We start from the raw sequence: 27,042 nt of genomic DNA, 5'->3' as shown, positions 1-27,042 counted from the left end.
CAGAAGGAGAGCGAGGAGCCAAGAGTTGTATTATTGTGTTCAAAGTCCAAGGTAGCACCATCTAAAGTTGTTTCAATACCTCGTTTGGAGTTGTGTGTGGCACTCTTGTTGGCAGAACTCATGAATTCAGTAGTCACTATCATTAGTGAACGTTGTCATGTGTCTCATATTGTCGCACTCTCTGATTTGACAGTCACCTTGTGTTGGATTGATGCTCCATCCGCGAAATGGCAAACTTTTGTTGGTAATCGCGTCGCAAAAATACAGGATTCTTGTATACAGGAGTGGAAGCATGTCGCCGGAATTGAAAATCCCGCTGATTGTTTGTCTAGAGGTTTATCACCAGTTGAGCTTGTGAACTTTCCGTTGTGGCTCTCAGGTCCATCATGGATAGCAGAGGACGAATGCGATTGGCCCGTCCGAACTGAAATGGAAGAGATAGTGGATCCACCGGAGGCGAAAAAACCGTCAGTGTTGACAGTCACAAAATCCCCTGATTGTAACAGCAATGCAGTATATTCATTGATTGGTCGTTGTTCGGATTATGGTCGTCTTTTGAGAATTGTAATTCTTGTTCTCAAATTCTTACGAATCTTACCCCAATCAGAAGAATCAGATTTCGATGTTGCTGAGAGGTATCTATGTAAAGTGGTACAGAAGATACATTTTCCATCTGAATTTGTGCAATTAGAGAAGGGAGAAGATTGTTCTATGCGCCTACGTTGCCTGTCTCCATTCATTGATAAAGGTGTGATTCGTGTCGGCGGTCGTTTGTCTCATGCTGGACTGGAATTTGAGACTTGTCATCAGATGATCTTACCAAAATCCGACGCTTTCGTATCGATGTTGATTGATTATCATCACAAGAAGAACTGTCATGCTGGACCTTCGTTATTGTTGTCCTTGATCAGACAGAAATTCTGGATACTGTCTGCTCGCTCTATTATTCGTATTTGTGTTTTTAAGCGTAATCGTTGTTCCCGTGTTCGACCCAGTAATAATGCAATTATTCCAAAAATGGGTGACCTGCCTGCTTGTCGAGTGTCAAAATGCAAACCATTTGAAAATTGTGGTGTGGATTACGCTGGTCCTTTGCGTATTACTATGACGAGACGTCGTAATCCTTGTGTTTTGAAAGCCTACATTTGTCTGTTTGTGTGTATGGCAACAAAGGCGGTACATATTGAGTTGGTATCAGATCTATCAACGCCCATGTTTTTAGCTGCGTTTTGTTGCTATTTGTCACGTCGTGGACCCTGTCGTGTGATGTATTCCGATTGTGGTACTAATTTTGTAGGTGCCAAGGAACAGTTGCGAAAAATATCTCAACTTTTGAACTCGTCCGAGTTTCAAACCACATTGACTAGTCAACTTGCCGAACACAAAATTGATTGGAAATTCATTCCCCCTGGTTCACCGCATTTTGGAGGTCTGTGGGAGGCAAATGTCAAATCTGTAAAGTTGCATCTGTTCGGAGTAATTGGCAATCAACTTCTCACCTATGAGGAACTGAACACTGTATTGGTGCAGATTGAAGGTGTCCTGAATTCCGGCCCACTGTGTGTACTGAGTGAGGATCCATGTGAACCACTGGCTTTAACCCCAGCGCACTTTTTGACTCCAACACCGTTGAAATCATTTCCCATGCGGGACGTGGACAGTGTCCCTGTGAATCGTCTCACCAGGTATGAATTGATTGGTCAACTTATTCAGTCGTTCTGGAACCAATGTAGAAGAGAGTACCTGCATGAACTTCAAAGTCATAAAAAATGGTTGAAATCACCCACTTCTATCAGTGTGGGAACGGTTGTGGTAGTAGACCAACCAAACACACCTCCATTGCAGTAGCCACTGGGTGTCATTGAGCAAGTGTTTCCGGGAAGTGACGGCGAGGTTCGAGTGGCGAGTGTTCGCCTAAAAACTGGTATTTATAAAAGACCAGTAACAAAATTGTATCCACTCCCAACTCAATAGTTGTTGTGCTTGTTGCATTTTTTCTTTGTGTTGTTTTTTGGTGTTGGTGTTTTTGTTCTTTTTGGCATGTCTGGATTTTTTCCTTTCCTTGGTTTTTTCAGTTTTGTAACTTGGCTGAAAAATAGTTTTTCAGAGGCGGGGGTATGGTTTGGCCAGAGAATTCGAACTGTAGCGCCAAAATGCCAGACTGGTTCTGCGAATAGCAGGCTTGTGTTTGCGCATGTGCAAACCATCCTGCTTGCTTGGCATTCTGGATGTTTTTTGTGAGTCGTCCTAGTTCAGTCGTTCTTGTCTTGTCTCGTCCCCATTGTTGTGAAGACCGAGTTTGTATTTTTGTCATGTAATTTTGATCGGAAATTTCTTGTATATAATTGTTTGAGTGTAGTGTGTGTGAATTATGAGTATAACAGCGTAAATAGTGTTAAATTGAATTAATTTGAATCGGATTTGAATTTATAAAGAATCAGTTTGAGCTTTGTTCAAAACACAGTACAGAGCCTGCAAGTTGAACGTGAAAAGGCTGCCCGGAAGCAAACCTGTCTTTTTCCCAGATTTCATCCCACCCTGAATCTGACCAAAACACCTAATAAAGGCTTCGAAGGGCAAGTAGACAAAATTGGATTAAATCAGGTGAGTTTTTGCTCTTTTTTATTGTTCATTAATGCAGAGTTTAACTGTACAAATAACCTGGCTCAAATTGAAGATTAAATTTTGCCCCTTGTTTGTATTTGATTATATAAATAGTAAATTACAGTCCTCTAGTAGCTCTAGCCTGAGCTTTGTTCAGAACAGTTTTTATTAATAAAAGAATTACACAGAAAAACATTTGATGGATTTCAGGGAATTTTACCCATAATTACCCACTTTTCATATTCAATGGTAACTGTAGGAAAAATTTAATGTGGAATATGTGTGCAAAGTTCGTTTGCTGCACTCAAGAAACCATTCCGCCCTCGCCAACGGCTCACACATTCAGCACACAGCCGCCTCTTCATTCAAACACTACTACATTATTCAATTTGACAATTCAAATTCAAATTCAAATTCAAATTTTATTTATTCAAGTAAGTTACAATACATTATTGTATTTACAATAAATTAAGGTTTTTATTAATAATAAAATTACACAGAAAAACATTTGATGGATTTCAGGCAATTTTATCCATAATTACCCACTTTTCATATTCAATGGTAACTGTAGGAAAAATTAAATGGGAAATATGGTACATGCGCAAAGTTCCCCTGCTGCACTCAACAAACCATTCCATAACATGTAATCGTTTCTTTCGGTGCAGCAAACTGTCACTTTGCGCACTAGTTGCACAAATAACTATTTCCTACAGTTACGTTGAAAAGTGGCCATTGCTGCACTGATTACAGACCGCAAAGAATCACTTTTCCGCTCTAGTGCGGGAAAAATTTTTCTGCACTCCAGATTTGCAACATGGCAACGCAAAATACTTAGTAGGTTATATGGAGCAACAGTGCAGCAAAATCAAAATGAAGTTGGTAACAGTGACTGGGCTGCTATAGTGAGCAGAGGTGCAACGAAGCACAACGCGCTAATTATTATTCATTATATATTATAACCAAGGACAACGAGGACTTTAGGATTTTAGGATTAAGGTTTTTATCAATAATAAAATTACACAGAAAAACATTTCATGGATTTCAGGCAATTTTACCCATAATTACCCACTTTTCATATTCAATGGTAACTGTAGGAAAAACTTAATGTGAAATACGTGCGCAAAGTTCCTCTGCTGCACTCAAGAAAGCATTCCGCCCTCGCCTACGGCTCGGGCATAAACGTTTCTTTCGGTGCAGCAAACTGACACTTTGCGCACTAGTTGCACAAATAACTATTCCCGCACTAGAGCGGAAAAGTGATTCTTTGCGTTCTGTAATCAGTGCAGCAATGGCCACTTTTCAAGGTAACTGTAGGTAAAGGTATTTAACACCAGGTCTGGTGTTAATTCTTGAAAATCATAACGAAACAGAGTTAATTTATGCATTTGAGTGAGTAAATCATTGCTTTATTGTTATTAGTTTTAGTATGAACGATAGCATTGTTGCATTTAATCAATATTATGTAGGATATGTAGTTGCAATAAAAATACGTAAAAGTTGGACATTTCAACTTGAAATATTATAAAAATATCATTAAATAGAACTTATCAGGAGAAATTGAATTAAAATCGAATAATTTATTTTCATAACCTGAAAAGTATATGAAAATAGCTAAGTCGTTGGGTTGGTCAAGCTGGTAGTCAATGGTCTATTTGATTTTCAAAGAATAACAAAGGAAAACTGTAAATATACGTTAAATCATTCCAATAAATTAAACTTAGAAAACGAATATTTAAATTTCATTGTTCCTTAATGGTTTATTATTTTGTCCTATTTTCAAAAAAAATGGATAAAGAGGTGAGTTTTTGAAATAGATTTTCTACAACATAACCTTAAAAAATAGTATAGCTTATTATTATAAAATTTACACAATTTATTGCTTTTTATTCTATATAATTATTTAGAAGTAAGGTTTCTGTCAGAATTCATATTCTTTTTTTTATCTTGTCTATATAAGGGTGTGATCAAATTAAAGCATTTTATTATGTTCTAGTAGGTAAGAGATTCCTCAACATAACCTTAAAAAACAGTATTGCTTAACGCTTATTTATTCATACAATTTATTGTTTCTTATTCCATATAATTTTTTCGGGCATAAGGTTTTTTATCAGAATTCATATTTTTATGCATGACCAAGTGGGCAGATGAGAAACAAAATCTGGTAAGAGCCTGCACACAGGAGCAATAGTAGCTGCCACTAGCTTTTTAGGAATGTGGGATTGTCCGATACTTGAATACATAGAAGACATTTGTAATTCTGTGTTCCTGCAACAGCAAATTGAGCTTGTAGAAAACCTACTGTTGTCCCAATGTAAGCTATAATCACGCTACAAACAAAGACATTAGTGGCCTCCAAATTTAAAGCCAATTATAATTATATGGAGTAGAAAAGGCTAGTCCCTCCCTAGCCTTTGGTAAGCCAATACCAAACTACAAGGCAGCAGTCAATATTCTTTCAAGATTTTCTTTCCTTTGAATATCCACTGATCTCCGTGTGCGTTGTGCCCACTGACCACCCGATTGTATGTTGCTGAGAAGGATATTATTTCATATCCTTCTTAAAGAAAATATTTTAATTAGTTTCAGGAAATGAGTTGTGTTTATTCGAGTTTATGTATTTTTTATTGACTATCTATTATATTTTTTGAGTTTAAAATAATTTTAGTTTCTCAATGAAGATATTATATTATGATTTAATAAATATTTATGTTCAGAGTGAGTAAGATTAGGTAATATCCCAGAGTGCTTATCTTGTAATTGTCGCTTACCAAGTAAAGTCTTTTTCTATAAGTCTTATTTCGTTTAGTTAAGTTAATTTATGGTGCAATGGACAAAAGAGAACAGTTACAAAAATGAAGAAATATAAACAGGTTAATTAAGAAATATAATTATTGTCCTGAGCGCGGACAAAAATTTTATATTTTTTTGCGCTCAGTAAAATTTGTCAAATCATTTTTTAAATTATAAGTATTATTGTATACATTTATATATATATTTTCCCATTCATACATTCTTGATAAACTAAGCTCATGTTATATGATTAATTCTATTCCATTTTTTGTTTATTAAGGATTTTTCTGATTATATTTTCTGTGATGTATACTATTTTCTTTGAAATTGAAATTGTTTTGATTGACAAAATAAAAAAATTTGAATTCGTTATTGATTGTTTTTTATTGTATGTAAAGGATTATTTTTATATAGCCTATCCCTCAAATAGCTTACAGCCAGAGGGATACTATCGCACTATTGTAATATTGAAATACATAAATAAATAAAGAAAAGAATCGACAATTATTCGTTTAAACACCACCGATTTATGAAGTTATATTACAATTCTATATTATCGTTATTCTAATTGTATTCAATCTTTATTCTGTTTGATTAATTATAATTATCTATAGTTTGTATAATTCGTTGAATAATTAGCATTACCGTCATTTAATGTAAATTAGTGTATAAGCCAGTAGATATTGTAACATACATAAATAAAGAACTCCAATCTAATCTGCAAAGCAGCAGTTTGCTGGTTTTGGTCCACCCCGGGTATTGGATTCCCTCTGTACCCCCTATATCTAGAGGGCATTTCCCGATCCGCTACCTGGGGAGGCGCCCGATAGGAGCCCAGCATCTCCCACTCATCTACAGTGCAATGTGTAAAATGGGGGTCTGTTGCTTGAGAGCTTCGTTATGTAGCAGCTATTATTCGAATAATCATTCGAAAAAACACCATTATTCGATCTATGGGGATTTCAAGCTTTGAAAATTTACACCGTCAGAGTGTTACCTGATTAATTGATAAATTATTGATTGTCAAGTACAGTACTTTACCAGGGTATCTGAAAAAGATAACCTTAAAACAGAAAACGTGTTTCAACAAGATTCTACTGTGAAGGATTCAAGTTGATTTTTTGTCTCTTTGTTGCAGGTTAAAGTTGAGAAACAGGAAAGTGCTTTTGATGACAGTTGGATTGGAGCTGCACGTAGTGATACAGCTACTCAGCAGGCATGTATTGTTGAACAATCCACCTTGAAATTTACTGACTACAGCTATATAATAAAGTTGAATCCCATTTTCTTTCAACTTTTCTACTGTTGATAGTATGTAATGAAAGTATATAGTTGAAAGATTATTTCAGTCTCAATATTCTTTATAATTATGCGATATTTTTATTGATCACCTTTCATGCATCATGCAAAAAAAGTAGAGTAGACATCAATGGGAACAATAGAAAAAGGTCCATCCTTAAAAAGATACATTCTTGAATCTATTCATTGCTATTCTAACAATAGAAATAAACAAACATCAACTACTACAACCCATATTTTAATAACTAAGCACTATTACTTGCAGAGTTTGATATTCTTCGTCTAGTTTTCAAGTGACACAAGAATCTCTTATGTTTACAGATCAAGATCGAGAAGCAGGAGAATGAATTTGGAGAATATGAATTAGCAACTAGCAACGTCAAAGATGAGTCATCCTCCCACAATGGTTCAACTTCCAATCAGGCATGTATTCTATCTTGACTAGAATAAATAAATGATACAGTTTAGTTTGAGATTTTCTCATCAAATTATAATTAAAACTTATTGCTGAATAAAAACTTTTCTTTTAGATACGGCAGAAATACAGTATGAAAATTGAAAATTGTAAAAAGCTCTATCAAATAACCAGAGTAATCTTTAGTAGGCCTATAATAATGGAAAGAATCGGCTCTTATGACCATGAATGATGCAACATCACGAGTCTCAACTACTGATCTGATTTACTTGAAAGTTTGCATATAGATTTCTACTTTAATAATAACTTCCAATCAGGCATGTATTCCATCTTGACTAGAATAAATAAATAATTTACTTAGTATGGTTATAGGCCTTTCTCAGTTCTTCAAGATCTTAGGCTGTCAAGTTTAAAGCACAGGTCACCAGCTTGAGGTTTTTATTATTAGCGCATGGCTTGAATTGTGTGGAGTCCCACAGGAAGACCAGCTTGTTTGGAATAGAAGGATAGAATTCTATTTCCTTCAAATTCAAGGAACACAATCAATGCCTATATTGCCAAATTGTCATTAACAATAAGGCTCAACTCACACTTTTTGTTTATCGTTTTTCCCTATACTAACATCTAATTCATCACCTGGTTGCCTGTCGCAATCCAATGTGATATGCTTGGCAGTCTGTTCAGACTGATTAGTCCTCGATTCAGCCTCTTGACCCGCATTTGTGCTGGAGTTTCACCCATCTCTGGTCTCTTGGATTTTTCTTTTTGCCCCTCCGAAACTGCCCTGATGGGGCAGATCCCGTGAGTTTGAAGGCAAGGCAACTTCTGGAGTTGGCTTGGGGTCCCTTTTGGTCGCCTCGTACGACAAGCAGGGATACTGTGGGTGAATTCTGGTTTTCAACACATTCTTGAGTACGATGTTCGACTCAAAGCTCCCCCAACCCACAGGGGGCAACTCACACTTACGCGAATCAGGTCGAGAAGAGACTCGACTCTAGTCGAGAGCATGTGTTTTCAAATGGTGACAATCGCGGAGACTAGAATCGACTGATCTGAGTGTCACCATTTGGAAACACATGCTCTCGACTAGAATCGAGTCTCTTCTCGACCTGAGTCGCGTAAGTGTGAGTTGAACCTACAAGTGTATGAATACAGAAGAAAGTCCATACTTAATTGTTATGCAGTAAGTTGTGAGTATTTTGACTTGCATTCTTGTATATTTTTTGTTTATACCAACCAAACTAGCAATCAGTTTATCTAGATCTAGAGAGCAGAACTTGACTGCTATTTCAACTTCAACTACCCCTCACTCACCCAGTGCACAGTAGTATATCTTGCCTGTCCAGGTGTACTGCAGGGTGCAGACGAATATCTGTACAGTTATAGCTCTTTGGCAAACCTTAACGTGAATGGCTGGCCTTAGCTTTAAATTTCATTATTATTAAGATCCAGTACAACTGATATGCAATAATGTGCTGTGTTTGCCAATTGTAGCCATGTTGCTCTTCTGAGTAGTCGATGAATAGTGGATGCCCCACTCATCAAACTAGAGCTCACAATTTCATGCCAGTTTATAGTTTTAATTTTAAGTTTGTGCCAAAACACAGGTGAAGATCCCTATATATTTGAGGGTATTTAAATGTTTTGAAACAATAAAGATAGGCGGCCATATCCATTAGAGCGAGTGTGGTTATCTGCATCATTTTCAAACAATTCAATCTATTCCAATTTAATCTATTTGTATGCCAATTGAGAAAATTCCATGGTCTGGACCAAAAATTATAAATAATTTTTCTCATTTATATCAATAAAAGAAATTGCTCATGGAAAATGTGTTTATAACTACGTTATTAGCATTCAATTTTTAGTCCCTCTGACTGACCACCATCTAACAAAAACAATTATTTTAATTTGTTTCCTATACTATTTCTACAATCGGCTGCAAAACTCTTGGTTTGTATAAACTATTGTATCAATTGATGAATAATGATTATGATAATTAATGCAGTATGATTGAGGTGAGGCAAGGAAAATTGTGTGAGTGTTTTACACTATAAATTATCATTACTTTATTATCTTTATTCTGCTTTAATCATTTACAAGTTGCATTATTGGTGTTTGCAGTTGAGCAAGAGGCAGAAGGATGTTCAGTGGAGAGTGAACCGGAGATGTGGCCTTCAAACTGCAGCACATCTGAAACTGCCAATGCAACAGAAGTGGGTGGACTGAATGCACATTCAATCTCTCCCATGGAAGAGTGCACTGAGCCATCTGTGGCTGGCAAAAAGATGAAGCTTTACAGCTGTGCTGACTGCACCTATAAAACTACACGGATAACTCATTTGAAGAGACACATGAGAAATCACACTGGGGAAAAGCCTCTCAGTTGTGAGTATTGTGACTATAAATTTACTCAATCTGGTACTTTGAAGGAACATATCAGAACACATACAGGAGAAAGACCTTTTAGCTGCGAGTATTGTGGCTATAAATGTGCTCGATCAAGTGCTTTGAAATCACATATCAGAACACATACAGGAGAAACACCTTTCAGCTGCGAGTATTGTGATTATAAATGTGCTCGATCAAGTAATTTAAAGATACATATCAGAACACATACTGGAGAAACACCTTTCAGCTGCGAGTATTGTGACTATAAATGTGCTCGATCAAGTAATTTGAAGGAACATATCAGAACACATACAGGAGAAACACCTTTCAGCTGCAAGTATTGTGACTATAAATGTGCTCAATCAAGTAATTTGAAATCACATATCAGAACACATACAGGAGAAACACCTTTCAGCTGCGAGTATTGTGACTATAAATGTGCTCGATCAAGTGCTTTGAAATCACATATCAGAACACATACAGGAGAAACACCTTTCAGCTGCGAGTATTGTGACTATAAATGTGCTCGATCAAGTGATTTGATAAAACATGTCAGAACACATACAGGAGAAAGACCTTTCAGTTGTGAGTTATGTGACTATAAATGTGCTCGATCAAGTAATTTGAAGGAACATATCAGAACACATACAGGAGAAACACCTTTCAGCTGCAAGTATTGTGACTATAAATGTGCTGGATCAAGTAATTTGAAAAAACATATAAGAACACATCATAAAGGAGAAACAACTACTAGCTGAAAATTTGTGACTTTACGTGTGCTCATTCAAATTCATTTTACTGTGTTTCCTAGTAAGGTGGTCACTAATAACAGGACAAGTGTATTGAACATGTGTGTGTACACAAATGTCCATACATTGTTGTGTCATCACAGCTAAAGGCTTCAAACAACATTTTTTCATGTTCTGAGTAAGTATCGGCTCACACCCCCCCCCTCCTTTATTTATATTGCCAGGGTCGCCCTGAGCTGGCGTCTGTGGAGGGGCGGAGTGGGGGATGCTGCTCACAGTGTGGTGTGTGCCGGCGGGTGGTTGGGGACGGCTGGGCTCCTCGCGGTGTTGGGTGTCCTCCACATACACCACGGTTGTCATCTCACAACACTGAAATTCTCTCTTTCTAAGGGTACAACCACACTGAAAGCGGAGCGAGGCATGGCGTCAAGGAGCCTCGTGAACAATATCATGTTAAGTAATGAGTTAAAACACACTGCAAGCTTCTACTCGCAGAGCGGAGCGTCAAATTTTGGAACAAGCTGGTTTGTTTTTTGGAGCGTCTACGAGCGGAGTGTCAAAGTGCGAGTTCCCTACTCATGTACATACTAGTGGTCTACTCTTGTACATAGTAATGCACTTGTTCTACTACATTGTTTATTACCATCTAGTACACTAGTATATTAAATTCAATGTTTGCCCAAATTCCCCTGTAATGTGTATTATTTGCTTATTCAAAAGAGAACATTCATCTATTGCACTTTGAAATCAAATGTAAGGCTATTCTAATCCATTTCATTCAAATTTCTATGAAATATGGTTACCTTACTGTTATTTAATTACAATGAAAATGACATTTATGTAATAACATTGGTAGATAAAATAATAAAGTGGTAATTGTGCTATTTTTCTTCCAAATTAATTATAGGTGACAAATTCCAAGATAAGGTTAGAATTTCACGTGTAGGCCTACAATTTTTATAAAATTTTAGTCCAAAATAAACATGAAAACAAAAAAATTTCAATTTAGAGAGCTTGAATTAATAAATTTACTACAAATATTCCACTCAATTACCATTTCTTTCAAATAATATTGAGTCATTTTAAAAAAATTTGGAACCATTAAAGAAACACAAAGTTTTAAACTTTGTAATTGATTTTTGACTAAAAATCTTTGTTCAACAGATATTAGATTCCTTCAATAATTGGAATTAAAATTCTAATTATTAGTGAATGTTTTCCCAAATCAGGCTTCACTCTCGTCAAAATATAATCAAAGGTTGAAGTGTTTACATTTGCATGTTGTAGGCTACTCAAAAAATCGGGACTCATGCTTTCTTAAAACATTAAACAGATGGTGATATTCAACAAATAGTCTACGATTCAAGTTAATTCCATTAACCCACTCTGTCCTAGCAAGCTTAGATAAAATCCAATACTTTAAGTAATTGTTTTCACAAAGTAATGTCCGTGCAAAATTGGACAACGCCATTTTCTAGACGCTTACTGTGTGTATCATGAACGCTCTGACCACGCCACGCCACGCTCCGCTTTCAGTGTGGTTGTACCCTAAGAGGTGATAGGCCATGCTTTGGCACTACCTGGAGGGAGGGGAGTCGCTAGGAGTGGTGGGAGAGTAGTGGCAGTCATCACCGTCGTTGTAGTGCATGGCAACAGGTCAAAACTTGTCAGAAATGGTCTCCTAGTGTCTTCCAGACGAGCCTTTGTCACTGACTCCGGTCTGCCTCCAGATCAAGTGGTGTTCGGTTCGTCCTCTTAGTGACCCCTACCGGTCACCAAAGGTCACCTGACCTGTTTTTTTTTAGATAAATGAAAACTTAAACTCAAATAGTGCAGCAAAGAAAAAATGAGCAATATAAATTTGGAGATGCAAAAACCTAACCTCACATATTTTGCTGAAATTCTGTCACATTGCTTGAAAAAATAACTATTGAATGGATAATCACCAGTAAAATCGAGGACATACTTTTAGAGTGGCTCTTATATTTGTTTCAATAATATGTTTGCCATCTCTCATTCTTTCTCTTCTCCTCCTTTCTCTCTTTCTTTCACCCTTATTCCACTTACTCATCATCTTCTTTTATTAAATATTATAATTATTTTATAATTTCTTATCCTATGCTATTAAACGAGCAACTTCTGTTCATATGTTTGTATTTCACCGAATCTCGAAAACGGCTCTAACGATTTTCACGAAATTCAGAACATAGTAGGTTTATAATATAAATATTCGATTGCACTAGTTCTCATCCCTGGGAAAACTCACTGAAGGACATTAAAAGGATGATTATTATTCATCCTTGTAAAAACAGCTGATGATAATTATTTCGTCGTCTGTTGGTTATGGAATCATATTTAATGAAGCAAAGGAGTGGTTTGAAGCCAATGGATTGAAACTTAATATTGGAAAGACCTCAAGAATTATATGCAGTTTGCGCTCTGTAGATGAGCCCCAAGCACCTGCAGGAAGACTGCTCAGTTTCAACATACACCCAAAATTGTCGTGGAGTGTTCATGTAGACAATCTGTGTACAAGATCAACGTTTGTTCTTAGAAGACTTAGAGACCAGCTATCAACCCAGCATCTTAAGAATGGAGTATTTTGCTCTAGTTCAGAGTCATCTAGCTCATGGCATGCATTTGTAGGATCACACAGCCCACGGCCCACAAGCATCTACTGCTGTACCAGAAGAGAGCAATTCCAACTATTTACCATAAGAGTCAGCAAGAGACTTGTAGACCTCTGTTTATTCGACTTAAAGTATTAACTGTATTCAACTTGTATATACTATGCTCTGTTCTGTTATGTTGCATCTTCCAAGATGTAGGTCATATAAAACATGCTTTGTAGGTGGTGTCAATTTATTCAACAAGCGTCCTGCTGGAGCCAAGAATGTTTCTAATAAAGCATTGAAAATGAAATTATTTAGTTATTTAGTAGAAAGGCCCTATTACTCTATAGAAGAATTTTTGAATTCCAACTGTGATATAACATTTTAGTGTATAGTACCTGCACCTGCCCAAATTGATTTGAATTAATTTATTTTTATATTTATGAATGTTTGACAAGATCTTATATTCATGTATATGAATCTATGGATCAAATAAATGAATTATTATTACTTTAAGTGAGTGAGCGAGTTTGTGTGTGGGACTGTGTCAAAATTATGACTCAGCTGTTGAACTTTTGTAATCATTCAATCAGGTACTTAGTGCCGGTTGCAAAAAGCCGGGTTATTTCCAGTCATTAATTTTGGTAGATTCATCTTTTTGAAATTGTCTTCTCTGATTTGGTTCACGTGAAGTTAATCAGGATTAAAATTTAACCGGCTTTTGTGCAACTGGGCCTTTGTGAGGGAAATTTTTGCATTCCTCTGGGAATTAACCTCAATTTACTGTGATTAGATAGAACATTTCTGTATGAAGGTTATTATAATTTCTTCTTTCGTAATAAAGTTTTTATGCTTTTGTACTCCAGAGCGAAGCTCAGTCCCTGAAATTTTCATCTTATGGGAGTTCTTAATGACTCATATTGAATTAGTATTAGCAACTCTCACCTGCGCACAGGATTTTCCTTGCCGGTGATTGGTTTCTTATATTTTTGCTGAAAGTTTTCATTTATATTTATTATGATGAAACAAATAACAGTTTTTAAGAGTAAATTATGATTCAACTGAATCAACTAGAGCAGGAGACATCAGATACTTGTGGATGAGAAAACTGCGTGAGGTCTACTACGGCAATCTGTGAATTGAGAATTCAATGAAAAGCCCTGCACACACATCGATTTTATTTGTACTATATTTTGCCGTCTTTATGAATTTTATCTGATTAAATGGAACAAATAACATCTGTTTAATCATATAGAATTTATAAGGACGGCAAAATATCAAACAAAAATCGATGTGTGTGTGCAGGGCTTTTCATTGAATTCTCAATTCACAGATTGCCGTAGTAGACCTCACAGAACAGTAGACCTCACGCAGTTTTCTCATCCACAAGTATCTGATGTCACCTGTTCTAGTTGATTCAGTTGAATCATAATTTACTCTTAAAAACTGTTATTTGTTTTCTCATAATAAATATAAATAAAAACTTTCAGCAAAAATATAAGAAACCAATCACCGGCAAGGAAAATCCTGTGCGCAGGATTATATACTATAATGTCATTTTATAAAATAAGCTTCTATTTGGTTTTGAATAAACAATAAGATATACTTACTAATGTAATTATTGATAAAATGAGTTTCATTTCTAAATGAATATAAATTAAGTTTATTGATGTTGTTATAGAGAGCATTTGCAATAAATTTTAGTTATTCAATAACTGAGATGTTTTGCTTACAGTTACCCATAATCTATATAAATAAAAATCGAGCCTCAAATTTTGACATTTAATAACTTTTAGTATTATCATCATGTATAGAATTTACTGAGGATTTAAACAAAAACTCAGAATAATAATTGAGTTTCAAAAACCCTATTACTCTTATTGACCAAGGTAATAAACCTTACATATTGACTAGCCTTCGTATGTACTGCTGTACCTGATTGTTTATAATGTCGTTTTCACAGTTGCATTGCGCACTTGGTGTAGATAAGGCTTACCATGTACAGTAAATACAAAGGGCAACCTCATCCAAAAATATATCTTAATTTCAATTCAAATACATTTTATTATTATATATCACACATGTAAACTTTAAATCAGAAATATCTTTAAAGCTCATGTTAGTGACGACCGTTTCGTTGTGTGCTGCATCATCAAACTAAAATTATGTTCAAACACCCCGCTCTCATAGGATATTAATTATTAGAATAGCGGAGTCATCACTCAGGCCACCAAATTGGACTTTTGAACTGGTGAGCTGAGAGAGTGATGACCGCGTAGAGGCGAAACTAGAGGGAGAACGTTCCGAGACGCGCTAGAGGAAGGTTGTGCTTGAGATAGTGAGATGTAGTTTTTAGTAATGTGATTGAGGAGTGGATATGTTTAGAGAGAGAGAGTATAGATGTTTGTTATGGGATTTTTTCAATAGAGTGAGATTGTTTTGGTGAATTTGCGTATTTATTTAATAATATTATCCTATAAAAGTAGCAGGGCCCAGGACCCAAAAAACCTGGTGGTGGCAGCTCTACTGGAGAGCACTGTCATGCTCGCCACGCACGCCACAAGTGGTGACTTGGCGGTGGGATCCGAACTCTGAAAACTTTTTAAAAGTATTTCAACCGTGAAAGAACAGTAAAAATTGTCTCCGAAAGATAATATTGGTGCCGTGATAGTTTCAAAGTTCATTGTTAAGCATTACTAAATTTTAATTCGTTTTTGAATGTGTGTACGTGATTGTGTTGAACTCTTGATTATGTGTATTATGTATTTCGTTAGTTTGTGAAGATGAAGAGAACTTTATTAACTACCAAATAATGATCAGTATAAATTTATTTCTACATGAATTCGGACAAAAGGTGAAATTTCTTCAATTCATAGTTCAATATATCAAATCCGTGCAGTAATATTTTCTAAATAACGTTGACGTCTCAAAAATGATGCAGCTAAAAAAATTATTAAATTCAATTTTAAAGACTGTTGAACAGTGAGTTCGAAAATTATTCGGATGAAATATGAAACCGAGCGCGATTGTTGAACTCTGGAAAGCGGAAGTGTCCTGAGTCAGCAGAACGCGGGCAGCGAACCAGCGAAACGTTGAGGTGGGGATTGGCAGAGGTGTGACGTGGGCTTCCTCCAACTTTTGGGTGTTGGCGAATACGTCACCAGGTTCATCGCTCTTCAGGCTACACGACTCCATAGAGACTGTCGCTGTCATTCTACCAGCTGTTCGGCGGATGACAACTGTAATAACATGGATCTACTACTGGGGCAACGTTTGCGGCATTCTACAATGGAGATGAAGACATCAATTAAATTTGGTGAGCAATTTATACAGCTCTTTCTATATTGAAAATATTATTAGAATATTAGAAATATTATAGAATTGTTATGTTGGAGATAGACTTCCCAATGAATTCATTTTATGATAGGTCTACATTCGTTTATTTAGAGCTCATATCAAATTATTAATGTTCATTTATGCTGAATCGATCAGGTCAGATATCAATATTGTTTATTATAAAATAATTTAAGATGAAAAGATTTCAGGAAATTATCTAGGTCACACAAAGCTGATAGATTAAATTTATTGTTTTATGAGAGTTATTTATTTATGCAAATGAAAGGTTAATTATAAAAATTTAAAATGGCTGAGAGAGTTAATTTTGAAGGGCAGGAAGTAGAAGTTCAAGCTGCTTTTGAAGCGCTATCAGCTAGATTAAATCAACTTAGTATCACACTAAACGAAACTGTTAACAGAGACCTAAATAGAACAGATACAAATTTAGTAGATGTAGAACTTGTTACACCCCCTGAGCAAAATGTCAAACCAAATTTCGATCTAGTTAGCAGTATTCCAACATTCGATGGAGAGCAGTCAGATCAAATCCATTCTTTTCTTGACACTGTTGATGGAATCTCTCACTTGTGTGGCTGGTCAGAATTTCAAAAGACACAAATTATCAGATTAAAACTTACCGGAAGTGCATTATTGTTTTTCAAGTCAGATGATAGGTGTAGGAATGCAAAATCTGCAGCTGAAATTAGAGCAGCTTTGGTTGAGCGTTTTGGTGATAGCCTACCAAGTCGCTATTACTATGAGCAATTGGCATCAATCCAACAAAATAAAGGAGAGTCAATTGAAAAATATGCAGACCGAGTCATGAACATTAGTAGGAAGACGATTAGAGTAACAGCAAGTGATGAAGCTAATAAAATACTAAGGGAAGAAGCTGATAGGAGAGCCATGGAGTCATTCCTAAGAGGATTACTTGGCGAAATAGGGAAACAAACTCGAATCAAATTCCCAACATCCTTTAAAGAAGCAGTAACAACAGCCATAGCGATTTCCAACCTAGATAGAAAACCCTTCCAAAATGAACAGGAGCCATCTAGAAAAGTATTTAGCACAATAACTCAAAAAAATTGTTATAACTGTGGGAAGATTGGACACATCGCTAGACATTGTAGGAAGAGAGTTGTACACACTGACACCCAACAAGTGGGCATTAGAGTTTGTAACTTTTGTAAGAAAAAGGGTCATCTAGAAACTGAATGTAGAATGAAACAATATTCCGCAGATAAAATTTGTAACAATTGCAACAAGCGAGGACATCTTGCACACAATTGTTGGGGAAGTGGGAAAAAGATAAATGACAACCGAAAAGATCAAGAGAAGTTGTTAAACGACAACGGGGAGCTCAAGACCGCCGTTGGGAACCCCAAACATTAGTAAATTCAGATCAGTTTTGTAATAGGTCTGGACAGGCGAGACGAAGTAAGCCCAAAATTGTAACTACATTATGCCAAAATAGTGCCGAAGAACTAGTTGTGGATGGTAGTATTGGAGGAGTGGAAGGAAAGATTGTAGTTGATACGGGAGCACAAGTATCCCTTATCACAAGACAAATCGTAACTGGCACAATCACTCCAAGCAACATCCTAATTAGAGGCATCGCTGGAGCCCTTATGCGAGTGCATGGGACAGTGAGGCAAGTTATAAAACTGAATGGGATGGAGGTAAAATGCGACTTAATAGTAGTTGACTTACCAGACACCTATATTGCAATACTGGGATATGATGTTCTCAAAATTAAAAAGTCAGTCATAGACCTTGATCGTAGTATATTATTTATGGAGGGAAGGCAAGTTGCGCGACTTTATGAAAGAAACAGTTCCAATGAAGATTACAAAAAGAGTGGCTATATGAAGGTTGAAGAAGAAAATACTCAATCAAAAACTATAAGTATGAAAAGTGAAGGAAGTACTCAAACAGATTTTACAAATTCAAAGATAGAAGAAAATTATATCCAATCAAAACCGATAACTTCAAAATTACCCTCAGAATCGACAGTTCATGTTAATGCGTATTGTAGAACCAATCTCACAATACCTGCTAGGTCGGAGAGAATAGTACAAATCAAATTGGGAAAAAACAATAAAGAATTGAAAAATGAATTAGAAAACAAAGTAATAATAACAGAGCCTGTAACAGTCAAAGTTCATGGAATTTTAATAGCTCGAAGTCTTTCTAAAGTAATGAATGGTATGTGTTGGACTAAAGTAACAAATGTAACCAATGAAGATTTAACATTATATAAGAACACATTAATTTGTAATGTTGAAGAGTCTCAATCAAGCAATGATGAACACGATGCTAACTATAAAGAAGTGAAGCTAACTAGAAACAGAACAGAGGAGTTTGCAGCTAAATTAGAAGGAAAGTTGAGTCATTTGGATAATGAAGAGAGAATTAAGATGAGAAATATACTTTGCAAATATATTGACATTTTTAGTCTTGAAGGAATTGAGAATTTAGGCTGCACATCAACAGTAGAACACAAAATTAATACTGGTGATCACCCCCCTATTAATAAAAGACCGTACAGGGTACCACATTCACAGAGAGATGTTTTGAAGAAACTTATTCAGGAACAGCTAGACAAAGGAATCATTGTGACCAGTTCATCACCTTGGTCAGCACCAGTTGTTATTGTTCCGAAAAAACCAGGTCCTGATGGTGTTATTACATACAGAATGTGTATTGATTTTAGAGAAATTAACAAAATTACAGTTCCAGAAGTATGGCCTTTACCTGATATCCACGAGACATTAGATTCATTAGGAGGTAGCAAATATTTCACAGCACTTGATATGAATTCTGGATTCTTCCAAATCAAAATGCACCCTGAGAGTCAAGAAAAAACTGCTTTCAGTACTCCTGATGGACATTATGAATATACAAGAATGCCAATGGGACTTATCAATTCACCAGCAGTGTTTCAAAGACTTGTAGATTCTACCTTGTTAGGATTGAAAGGAAAAGCATGCTTACCGTACATGGATGATATTTTAATATTTAGCCCTACAATAGATCAGCACACTGAAGATATTGCCGAAGTATTGGATAGATTTAGAGAAGTCAATTTGAGTGTTCAATTGAAAAAATGTCAAATTGCTAAGCCAGAAATAAGTTTTCTAGGTCACATAGTCAACAGGGATGGAATCAAGCCATGTCCTAAGAAAATTGAAGCAATCAAAGAGTTTCCTCGACCTAAAAATGAAAAAGAGATCCGTGGTTTTGTAGGTTTATGCAGTTATTACAGAAGACATGTTCCAAAATTCGCCGAAATCGCCAAACCGCTTACAAAATTAACTAAAAAGAATCAACATTTTGACTGGAATGAAGAATGTGAAACCGCTTTTCAAAAGTTGAAAGAAAAACTAATCACAGAACCGCTACTTATTTATCCAGATTTCTCAAAAGCATTTATTCTTAGCACAGATGCCAGTAATTTCGCAATTGGATCAATTTTAGCTCAGGAAATCAATGGAGTTGAACATGTTATTGCATATGCATCTAGACAACTCAATTCAGCTGAACAAAATTACAGTGTAACAGAGCGAGAGCTATTAGCAGTTGTGTGGGCTGTTAAATATTTTAGATGTTACCTCTATGGTAGATCATTCACTTTATATACTGATCATAGTGCTATCAAGTGGCTTTTATCACTGAAAGATCCATCAAGTAGACTAACCAGATGGGCTTTGAAGTTAGCTGAGTACGATTATAAAGTAATTCACAAGCCTGGTGTTAAACACTCAAATGCAGACTGCTTAAGCAGAGTTATATACAAGAATACAGTTGAGAATCTTCCATTGTTAGACTTGGAAATCATAAGAGAGAAGCAGAGAGCAGACGAAGAGTGTCAGCGCCTTCGAGAGTATCCTAGTTTCAAATTGAGTCCAGAAGGGATCATTCACTTCAAGAAACATGATAAGAAGTTGATTGTTATACCAAGAAGCCTTCGAGAGAAAGTTATTAGTCTCCACCATGATCTTCCTTCTGCCGGTCATGGGGGCATTAAGAAAACAATTGTAAGAATTCAAGAAAAGTTTTATTGGCCTAAAATGAAGAATGATGTAACTAATTTTATAAGAGCGTGTGAAGAATGTAGTAAAAGAACAGATTACGGAAAATCGAAAGCACCCTTAGGAGAATTTAAAGAAGTGACCGAGTTTGGATACAGACTGTCATGTGATATTCTAGGTCCACTTCCGTTATCAAAGTCAAGAAACAGATACATCCTAACAGTAATTGATCATTTTACTAGATATGGGGATTTTATCGCCCTACCGGATCAAACTGCTGAGACTATTGCACAAGCACTAATACAGAGAGTGATAACAAGAATCGGCGTACCAATGGAATTAATTACTGATCAAGGAACTAATTTCACGTCTGATCTGATGAAATCGATGTGCAAACTTCTAGGAATAAGAAAATTACAAACAACAGCTTATCACCCAATGAGTAATGGTAGAACGGAAAGAGTTCACAGAACTATACCAAAAATGTTGAGTCATTATGTCAACAAAAATCAAGATGACTGGGATGAGTTGCTTCCCATGGTGAATATGGCATACAATTCGCAAGAGCACGAATCAATTGGATACACACCTTATGAGATGGTATTCGGAAAGAAAATGAGAACACCGCTTGAAGCTGATCTCACATTAACTGAAGATACAGAGATTTATTCGAATTATATAGAAGATCTTAGAAGTAGACTACAAACTATAAAAGAAATGTCAGTTGAGTGCCAAGAGAAGGCAAGGAAAACGCAGAAGAAGCAGTACGACAAAAAGTCTAAAACAAGTGAATATCGTGTAGGACAAAAAGTTTATCTTTATGTACCACAAATTAAAAGAAAGAGAGTGAAGAAATTGTCAAAGCTATGGAGAGGACCGTATCGAATTGTAGAAATTAAATCGAAACTGAATGTAGTATTGAGAGTAAGAGGAAAGAACGTAGTTGTACATGTAAACAGAATAAAACCAGCGTTGTACTATGAGCAAGCTGCAAATGAAGTTAGAGAAGGAAACGAGCCAGAAGAAGAAGAGGAGGAAGATGAAGAACAAATAGAAGTCAATGAGGAAAACGAAGAAGAGCAAGATGAAGACGACGACGATAACAATGACGAAGTAAGAGAAGAGGAAGCATATGATGAAAATGAATCAGATAACGATGCAAACTCGAAACACAAGAGAAAAAGGAAAAAACCAAGAAGATATAACGATTATGTAGTGTATTGATTATGTCCATGATTATTGAGATATAAATATATATTGTATATTGAATGTAAAAGAATGACCCCATATGATAGATTATTCATTTATTTATTCAATTAGAATATTCAGTAGGAAGTTTATATATGTCGAAGTTTATTTTTATTATGGATATTTATTTTATATTACTTCAAGATGATAACTTTAAATGTTGGTGAGAAAGAATTAAAGCAAGTTTACTTGAGACAGGAACAAAATAAAGAACTAAAACAAGGTGTGAATGATTAGTATGTTGAGTAAGTATGGAGTGTGAAAGTGATGGCCAGTGAATGTTGATGATTGTGGAAGAATGATGTGTGTGATTGAAACTAATAATAAAAAACTAAACATGTCCATGGGGAAACTAATGAAATGTTGATTCACTAATTTTGTGAATGAAAACGAAATGCATAATATTCTATTATTGAAGAATTTTCATGTCTTGCTTTAATTCACACCAAAGGAACTATGAAAACTTGTAGTATATTTATACCTTATGCTATTATTTTATTTTAAAATTAATTTAGGAGTTGAAAATTATTATGAATGTAACATTTTAGAATTAGTCTTTAACATATTCTACGATTATCTCTAGCCTATGATACTGATATTACAGGAAATATTCTGGTGTGGACACTTTTGATCATCCAAACTACAAAATGCGAAAGTATGGATCAAGGAATAGCTTTTGAAAAACTACAAGATACTATTATTTCTGAAAACGAATGGAGGATTGTGTTAGACTTTGACATGTCCGAAATGCAAAGTGAAATTACGATTATGGGAAATATGTACGATAATTTATTAGTTTTTAAGAATATGAGTAAAAAAGTTTGTGTAGAAAATGTTGAGTTCGAATACGATAGGGTGTACGGTAGTCTTAAGTCATATGAAACTGATGTCAATGATTTGTTCAAGCTCTTACCAGAAAGTGATAGAACTAAACGAGGACTAGTTAATGCTGGGGGATACATGCTTAAATGGCTCTTTGGAACGCCTACTACTGATGATTTGGACCATGTAAATTCCAAAGTTGAAGAACTAAAAGAGCTTAATGGAATTTTGCTAAGCTCTAGGCAAACACAGCTAACATTAATGAAGGACATGAACTCAAAACTTATTTTAAATACTAAGGCAATCAATGAGATAATGACTAAATTGTCAATTGCACATAATGAATTTGTACCTTCAGACGATAGCAAACTTGCTGATGATATGATGTCACAGTTTCTCTTCGTTTTAAAGTTCACTACTATGCTGCGACATTTAGATCAAACTATCGACGAGGCAAAGCTTCGAGTTATTGAATTTAGACAAGCATTAGAATTAGTAAGTGCAGGAAGAGTTAGTAGTAAACTGTTAGCTCCCCATGATTTTGTAAATATACTTGGTAATATTTCGAATGTTATACCACCTCATCTGAAACTTGTGATTCCTGTAAATGAGGAAGATCTTTTTATGTACTATGATTTATGTACAGCACAAGCTGTTGCTACCCCATCAGGGATAAGATTATTTGTTACAGTTCCCTTGAGTTCGATGGACAGACAATTCGAAACCTATAAAGTCGATGTGATTCCACTTTATCAGCCGCAGCTGAAACACTGGCTCAAGTGGAAAGTCGAACATGAATATGTTTTCATATCTAAAGATAGACAATACTATGCACCAGTTACACTTGATACTCTGAATTTCTGTAGGAAAAGTTTCTTCTATTTATGTCAAAATTCTATAACTGTATTGCATCACACCGTTAATGGGTGTATATTTTCCTTGTTTATGTCTTCGGAATCTGCTGTAACCGTATGTCCTAGAATACTGGTAAAAAACATAACAAATCCATTTCTAATTCAAAACGGAAATGACTGGATTTACAGCGTTTCAGAGCCGTATAAGATAGTTTTAAATTGTTTCGAATTAAATGAATTATCGTTCCCCAAACAAGAAAATTCTGAAGTTATTTTATATCAATCAGGAATAATAAGAAACATTGCAAAATGCGACGTTTTTGGGAAAAATGGTCGAATATTTTCAAGAATAAAGGGCAATCTCAGATACCAACGTAACATAACACATTTACATATACCAAAAATCACAAATATGATGCTAGAACACGAGAAAGAGAAACTGATCAAACAAAATTTAACTTTCGAAACGTTGAAAGAAATAAGGGAGAGTCTTGCTGATAGTCACATCAGCATTGGTTTAGAAAAACTATTAATGTTTGAGCACAAGAATAGTCTAAGTCTAGTATTAGGAAATTCTCATTTCTTACTTTATTTAGTGATATGTACAATAAGTATAAGCTTGATACTGGTCGTAGTTTTTGTGTTGTCTCGCAGGAGTGCCTTTTGCGAACGGACAGAGAGGCCAGAGCAACAGAGCCACAGGCACACCACCATCCGAGTTGAAGGAGGCGGTCACCTCGAGAAGATAATGCAGGAGACAACATTCGGCAACGACACTGCCTAAGAGTCAACTCAACAGTTTCAAAATCGCTGGGTGTTCAAAAGTGACCAATGTGTGGTGGGGACTATAATGATTAGAAATTTAAAACTTTATGTGGGAGAACTTTATGGTAGCCTAATGTGTTAAGATGGACTCTGCTTTGCTCTGTGCCAATAATTTATTGTTTGTAAAATTAGACTAGATTCATCATTCAAATGTATAAGTATGATACTCTCTCTCCTTGAATTTTATTATATAAATTTTTAAAATGTAATGAATATGGAAATGTATCAACTATATTTAACGATATTGTCAAGATTTAAATTTTATTTGATTTCAACTTAGTTTAAAGATGTGCCAGTAATTGTATATGCCACATCTTTTTCATGCGGAGGGGTGATGTAACAATTCAAACACCCCGCTCTCATAGGATATTAATTATTAGAATAGCGGAGTCATCACTCAGGCCACCAAATTGGACTTTTGAACTGGTGAGCTGAGAGAGTGATGACCGCGTAGAGGCGAAACTAGAGGGAGAACGTTCCGAGACGCGCTAGAGGAAGGTTGTGCTTGAGATAGTGAGATGTAGTTTTTAGTAATGTGATTGAGGAGTGGATATGTTTAGAGAGAGAGAGTATAGATGTTTGTTATGGGATTTTTTCAATAGAGTGAGATTGTTTTGGTGAATTTGCGTATTTATTTAATAATATTATCCTATAAAAGTAGCAGGGCCCAGGACCCAAAAAACCTGGTGGTAGCAGCTCTACTGGAGAGCACTGTCATGCTCGCCACGCACGCCACAGTTACAATACGATCGAAATAGAGAATATTTTCCAGTGCAAGACAGAGTTGTTTGGTGATAGATTATGCAATCTCCTTTATTAATATTAATGTCAGCTGATTTATGATGAATAATTCTATAGTCTGATTTTCATTTTTCACTATAATATTGGCATATGAAGGAGGCTCCTTTTTCCTTTTATACTAATAGTTCTGTGAACAGTAGACCTCGCGCAGTTATAACGACGTCCCAAACCATAAGCACATCCACACTGATACACTAACTATTTATTTGATAAGATCATGCTTACACAAGATTTAATTATCATATAACGCTTTCCGGAATTTAGCGCGAGAAAACCAGAAGACATCTAGGCACCCAGACGAGCTGTTATAAGTTCTTTGCATCCTATTTAATAGTGCATGAAAATTGCATTCAAAGAGGCATGCAATTTATAGTCTACACAGCTGCTAATTTTTTACCAAGTTACATTGAGATATTGAATTGCATGCGTCATGGCATGCAATTTAGAGTCAACTCGACAGCTGATTTATGATGAATAATAAAATTCTATAGTTTGATTTTCACTCTAATATTGACGTATGAAGGAGGCTCCTTTTCCTTTTATATTATCCTTGAAATGCAAAATTTCCAAAAACCTCGTATATACGTCGACGCGCAATTTAAAAAGGAATATACCTGTCAAATTTCATGAAAATCTATTACCGCTTTTCGCCGTAAATGCGCAACATATAAACATTCAAACATTTAGACATTAAGAGAAATGCCAAACCGTCGACTTGAATCTTAGACCTCACTTCGCTCGGTCAATTATCCTTGAAAAGCAAAATTTCCAAAAACCTTGTATATACGTCGACGCGCAGTTAAAAAAGGAACATATCTGTCAAATTTCATGAAAATCTATTACCGCGTTTCGCCGTAAATGCGCAACATATAAACATTTAAACATTAAGAGTAATGCCAAACCGTCGACTTGAATCTTAGACCTCACTTCGCTCGGTCAATAATTACAGCATTATATACATTAATGTTTAATCAATAACACTTTTTGAAATAGCCCAGTTTATTCAGGGTACCGTACCATAAATCATGTATATACTAGTAGTTCTGTGAACAGTAGACCTCGCGCTTAGTAAGTTAAATTGACCTGTTATGTTTTCTCAAAAATTAATAAATAGTTTATCAATTTAAAATGTCTAGAAAAAATCCTAAATAAACAAAGAGCTTTCTGTCCTATCGTACCATGATGTGTCGTCCCGGAATCTGAGTGTGAACGCTGTTATCAGGTCTGGCTGCCGTCGATACGCCAATCCAATCAACCCATCAGAGAACATTCTGTGTGTTGTCGTGTTGGGCCAAAAATCGGTGTGTTGAAATTAACTAAAATGAACTACCATAATGCTGATTTGCTACAAACTTCATTTCTCACTTTTCATGATTTTAGAAATCAATTTCTTTTCAATAATATCTGTTGCAATTTTTATCATCAGATTAAAAACGAAAAATGTAAAAAAAAAATGTTTTCTATAATTAACTTCAAACTAGAATCAGTAAACAACTGTCTACTAACGTTGATGGAAAGATACATTTTATATTATCCTTTAAATGCAAAATTTCCGAAAACCTTGTATATACGTCAACGCGCAATTTAAAAATGAACATACCTATCAAATTTCATGAAAATCTATTACCGCGTTTCGCCGTAAATGCGCAACATATAAACATTAAGAGAAATGCCATGTATAGTCTACACTAGCTGCTAATTTTTTACCAAGTTACATTGAGATATTGAATTGCATGCGTCATGGCATGCAATTTATAGTCAACTCGACAGCTGATTTATGATGAATAGTTCTATAGTCTGATTTTTACGGTAATATTGGCATATGGAGGAGGCTCCTTTTTCCTTTTATATTATCCTTGAAATGCAAAATTTCCAAAAACCGTATATATACGTCGACGCGTAATTAAAAAAGGAACATACCTGTCAAATTTCATGAAAATCTATTACCAAGTTTCACCGTAAATGCGCAACATATAAACATTAAGAGAAATGCTAAACCGTCGACTTGAATCTTAGACCTCACTTCGCTCGGTCAACAAGAAATTTAAAGACCTTTTTTACAAGCTTAATGGTATCTATTACTTCAATAGAAAACAAATTTCTAAAAGTTTCTCTCAATAATTATTTGCAATTAATTCAACGTTGTATAGCCTAATCATGTAAGCCTACATTATTGAAATAAAGAAAATATTGATGATGTAGCATATAGTAGGTAACTAATTCGATAGTGACGTTGAATAAGGAGAATACATTTTTTTAGGAAAA

The 27,042-nt window shown here is 35.4% G+C and overlaps 2 protein-coding genes across 4 annotated transcripts in view; both read left to right on the top strand.

The window, feature by feature from the left end:
* The window catches only part of LOC111046877 (gastrula zinc finger protein XlCGF57.1-like), a 54,435-nt gene extending 43,301 nt beyond the window's left edge, over positions 1-11,134 (top strand). For 2 of the 3 annotated variants that reach the window (XM_039424520.1, XM_039424519.1), the window contains one exon: positions 9,233-11,134. In XM_039424520.1, the coding sequence (XP_039280454.1) occupies positions 9,233-10,257 (1,025 nt within the window). In that variant the 3' untranslated portion in view covers positions 10,258-11,134. Of the gene's footprint in view, positions 1-6,532; positions 6,611-7,014; positions 7,036-9,232 lie in introns of those variants that run through there. The other variant, XR_005570897.1, reaches the window with a different exon arrangement.
* A 3,900-nt stretch (positions 11,135-15,034) lies between these two features.
* On the top strand, positions 15,035-24,598 carry LOC120350569. Its single transcript, XM_039424516.1, has 2 exons — positions 15,035-16,176; positions 22,080-24,598. Exons 1-2 carry the CDS (start codon positions 16,110-16,112, stop codon positions 23,933-23,935), a joined length of 1,923 nt encoding a protein of 640 aa, XP_039280450.1. The 5' UTR covers positions 15,035-16,109; the 3' UTR covers positions 23,936-24,598.
* The last annotated feature ends 2,444 nt before the right edge of the window (positions 24,599-27,042 follow it).

Source organism: Nilaparvata lugens, chromosome 3 (genome assembly GCF_014356525.2).
Source record: "Nilaparvata lugens isolate BPH chromosome 3, ASM1435652v1, whole genome shotgun sequence".
Lineage (NCBI taxonomy): Eukaryota > Metazoa > Arthropoda > Insecta > Hemiptera > Delphacidae > Nilaparvata > Nilaparvata lugens.
Note: the sequence above shows the minus strand (reverse complement) of the source record. Positions and strands in the feature narration are given on the sequence as shown.

Excerpts from the sequence above, each read along its gene's own strand:
- LOC120350569 (XM_039424516.1), top strand. The coding sequence starts at position 16,110 with ATGGATCTACTACTGGGGCAACGTTTGCGGCATTCTACAATGGAGATG. Across the intron at positions 16,177-22,079 it reads GAAGACATCAATTAAATTTG|GAAATATTCTGGTGTGGACA; the intron begins GTGAGCAATTTA and ends CTGATATTACAG.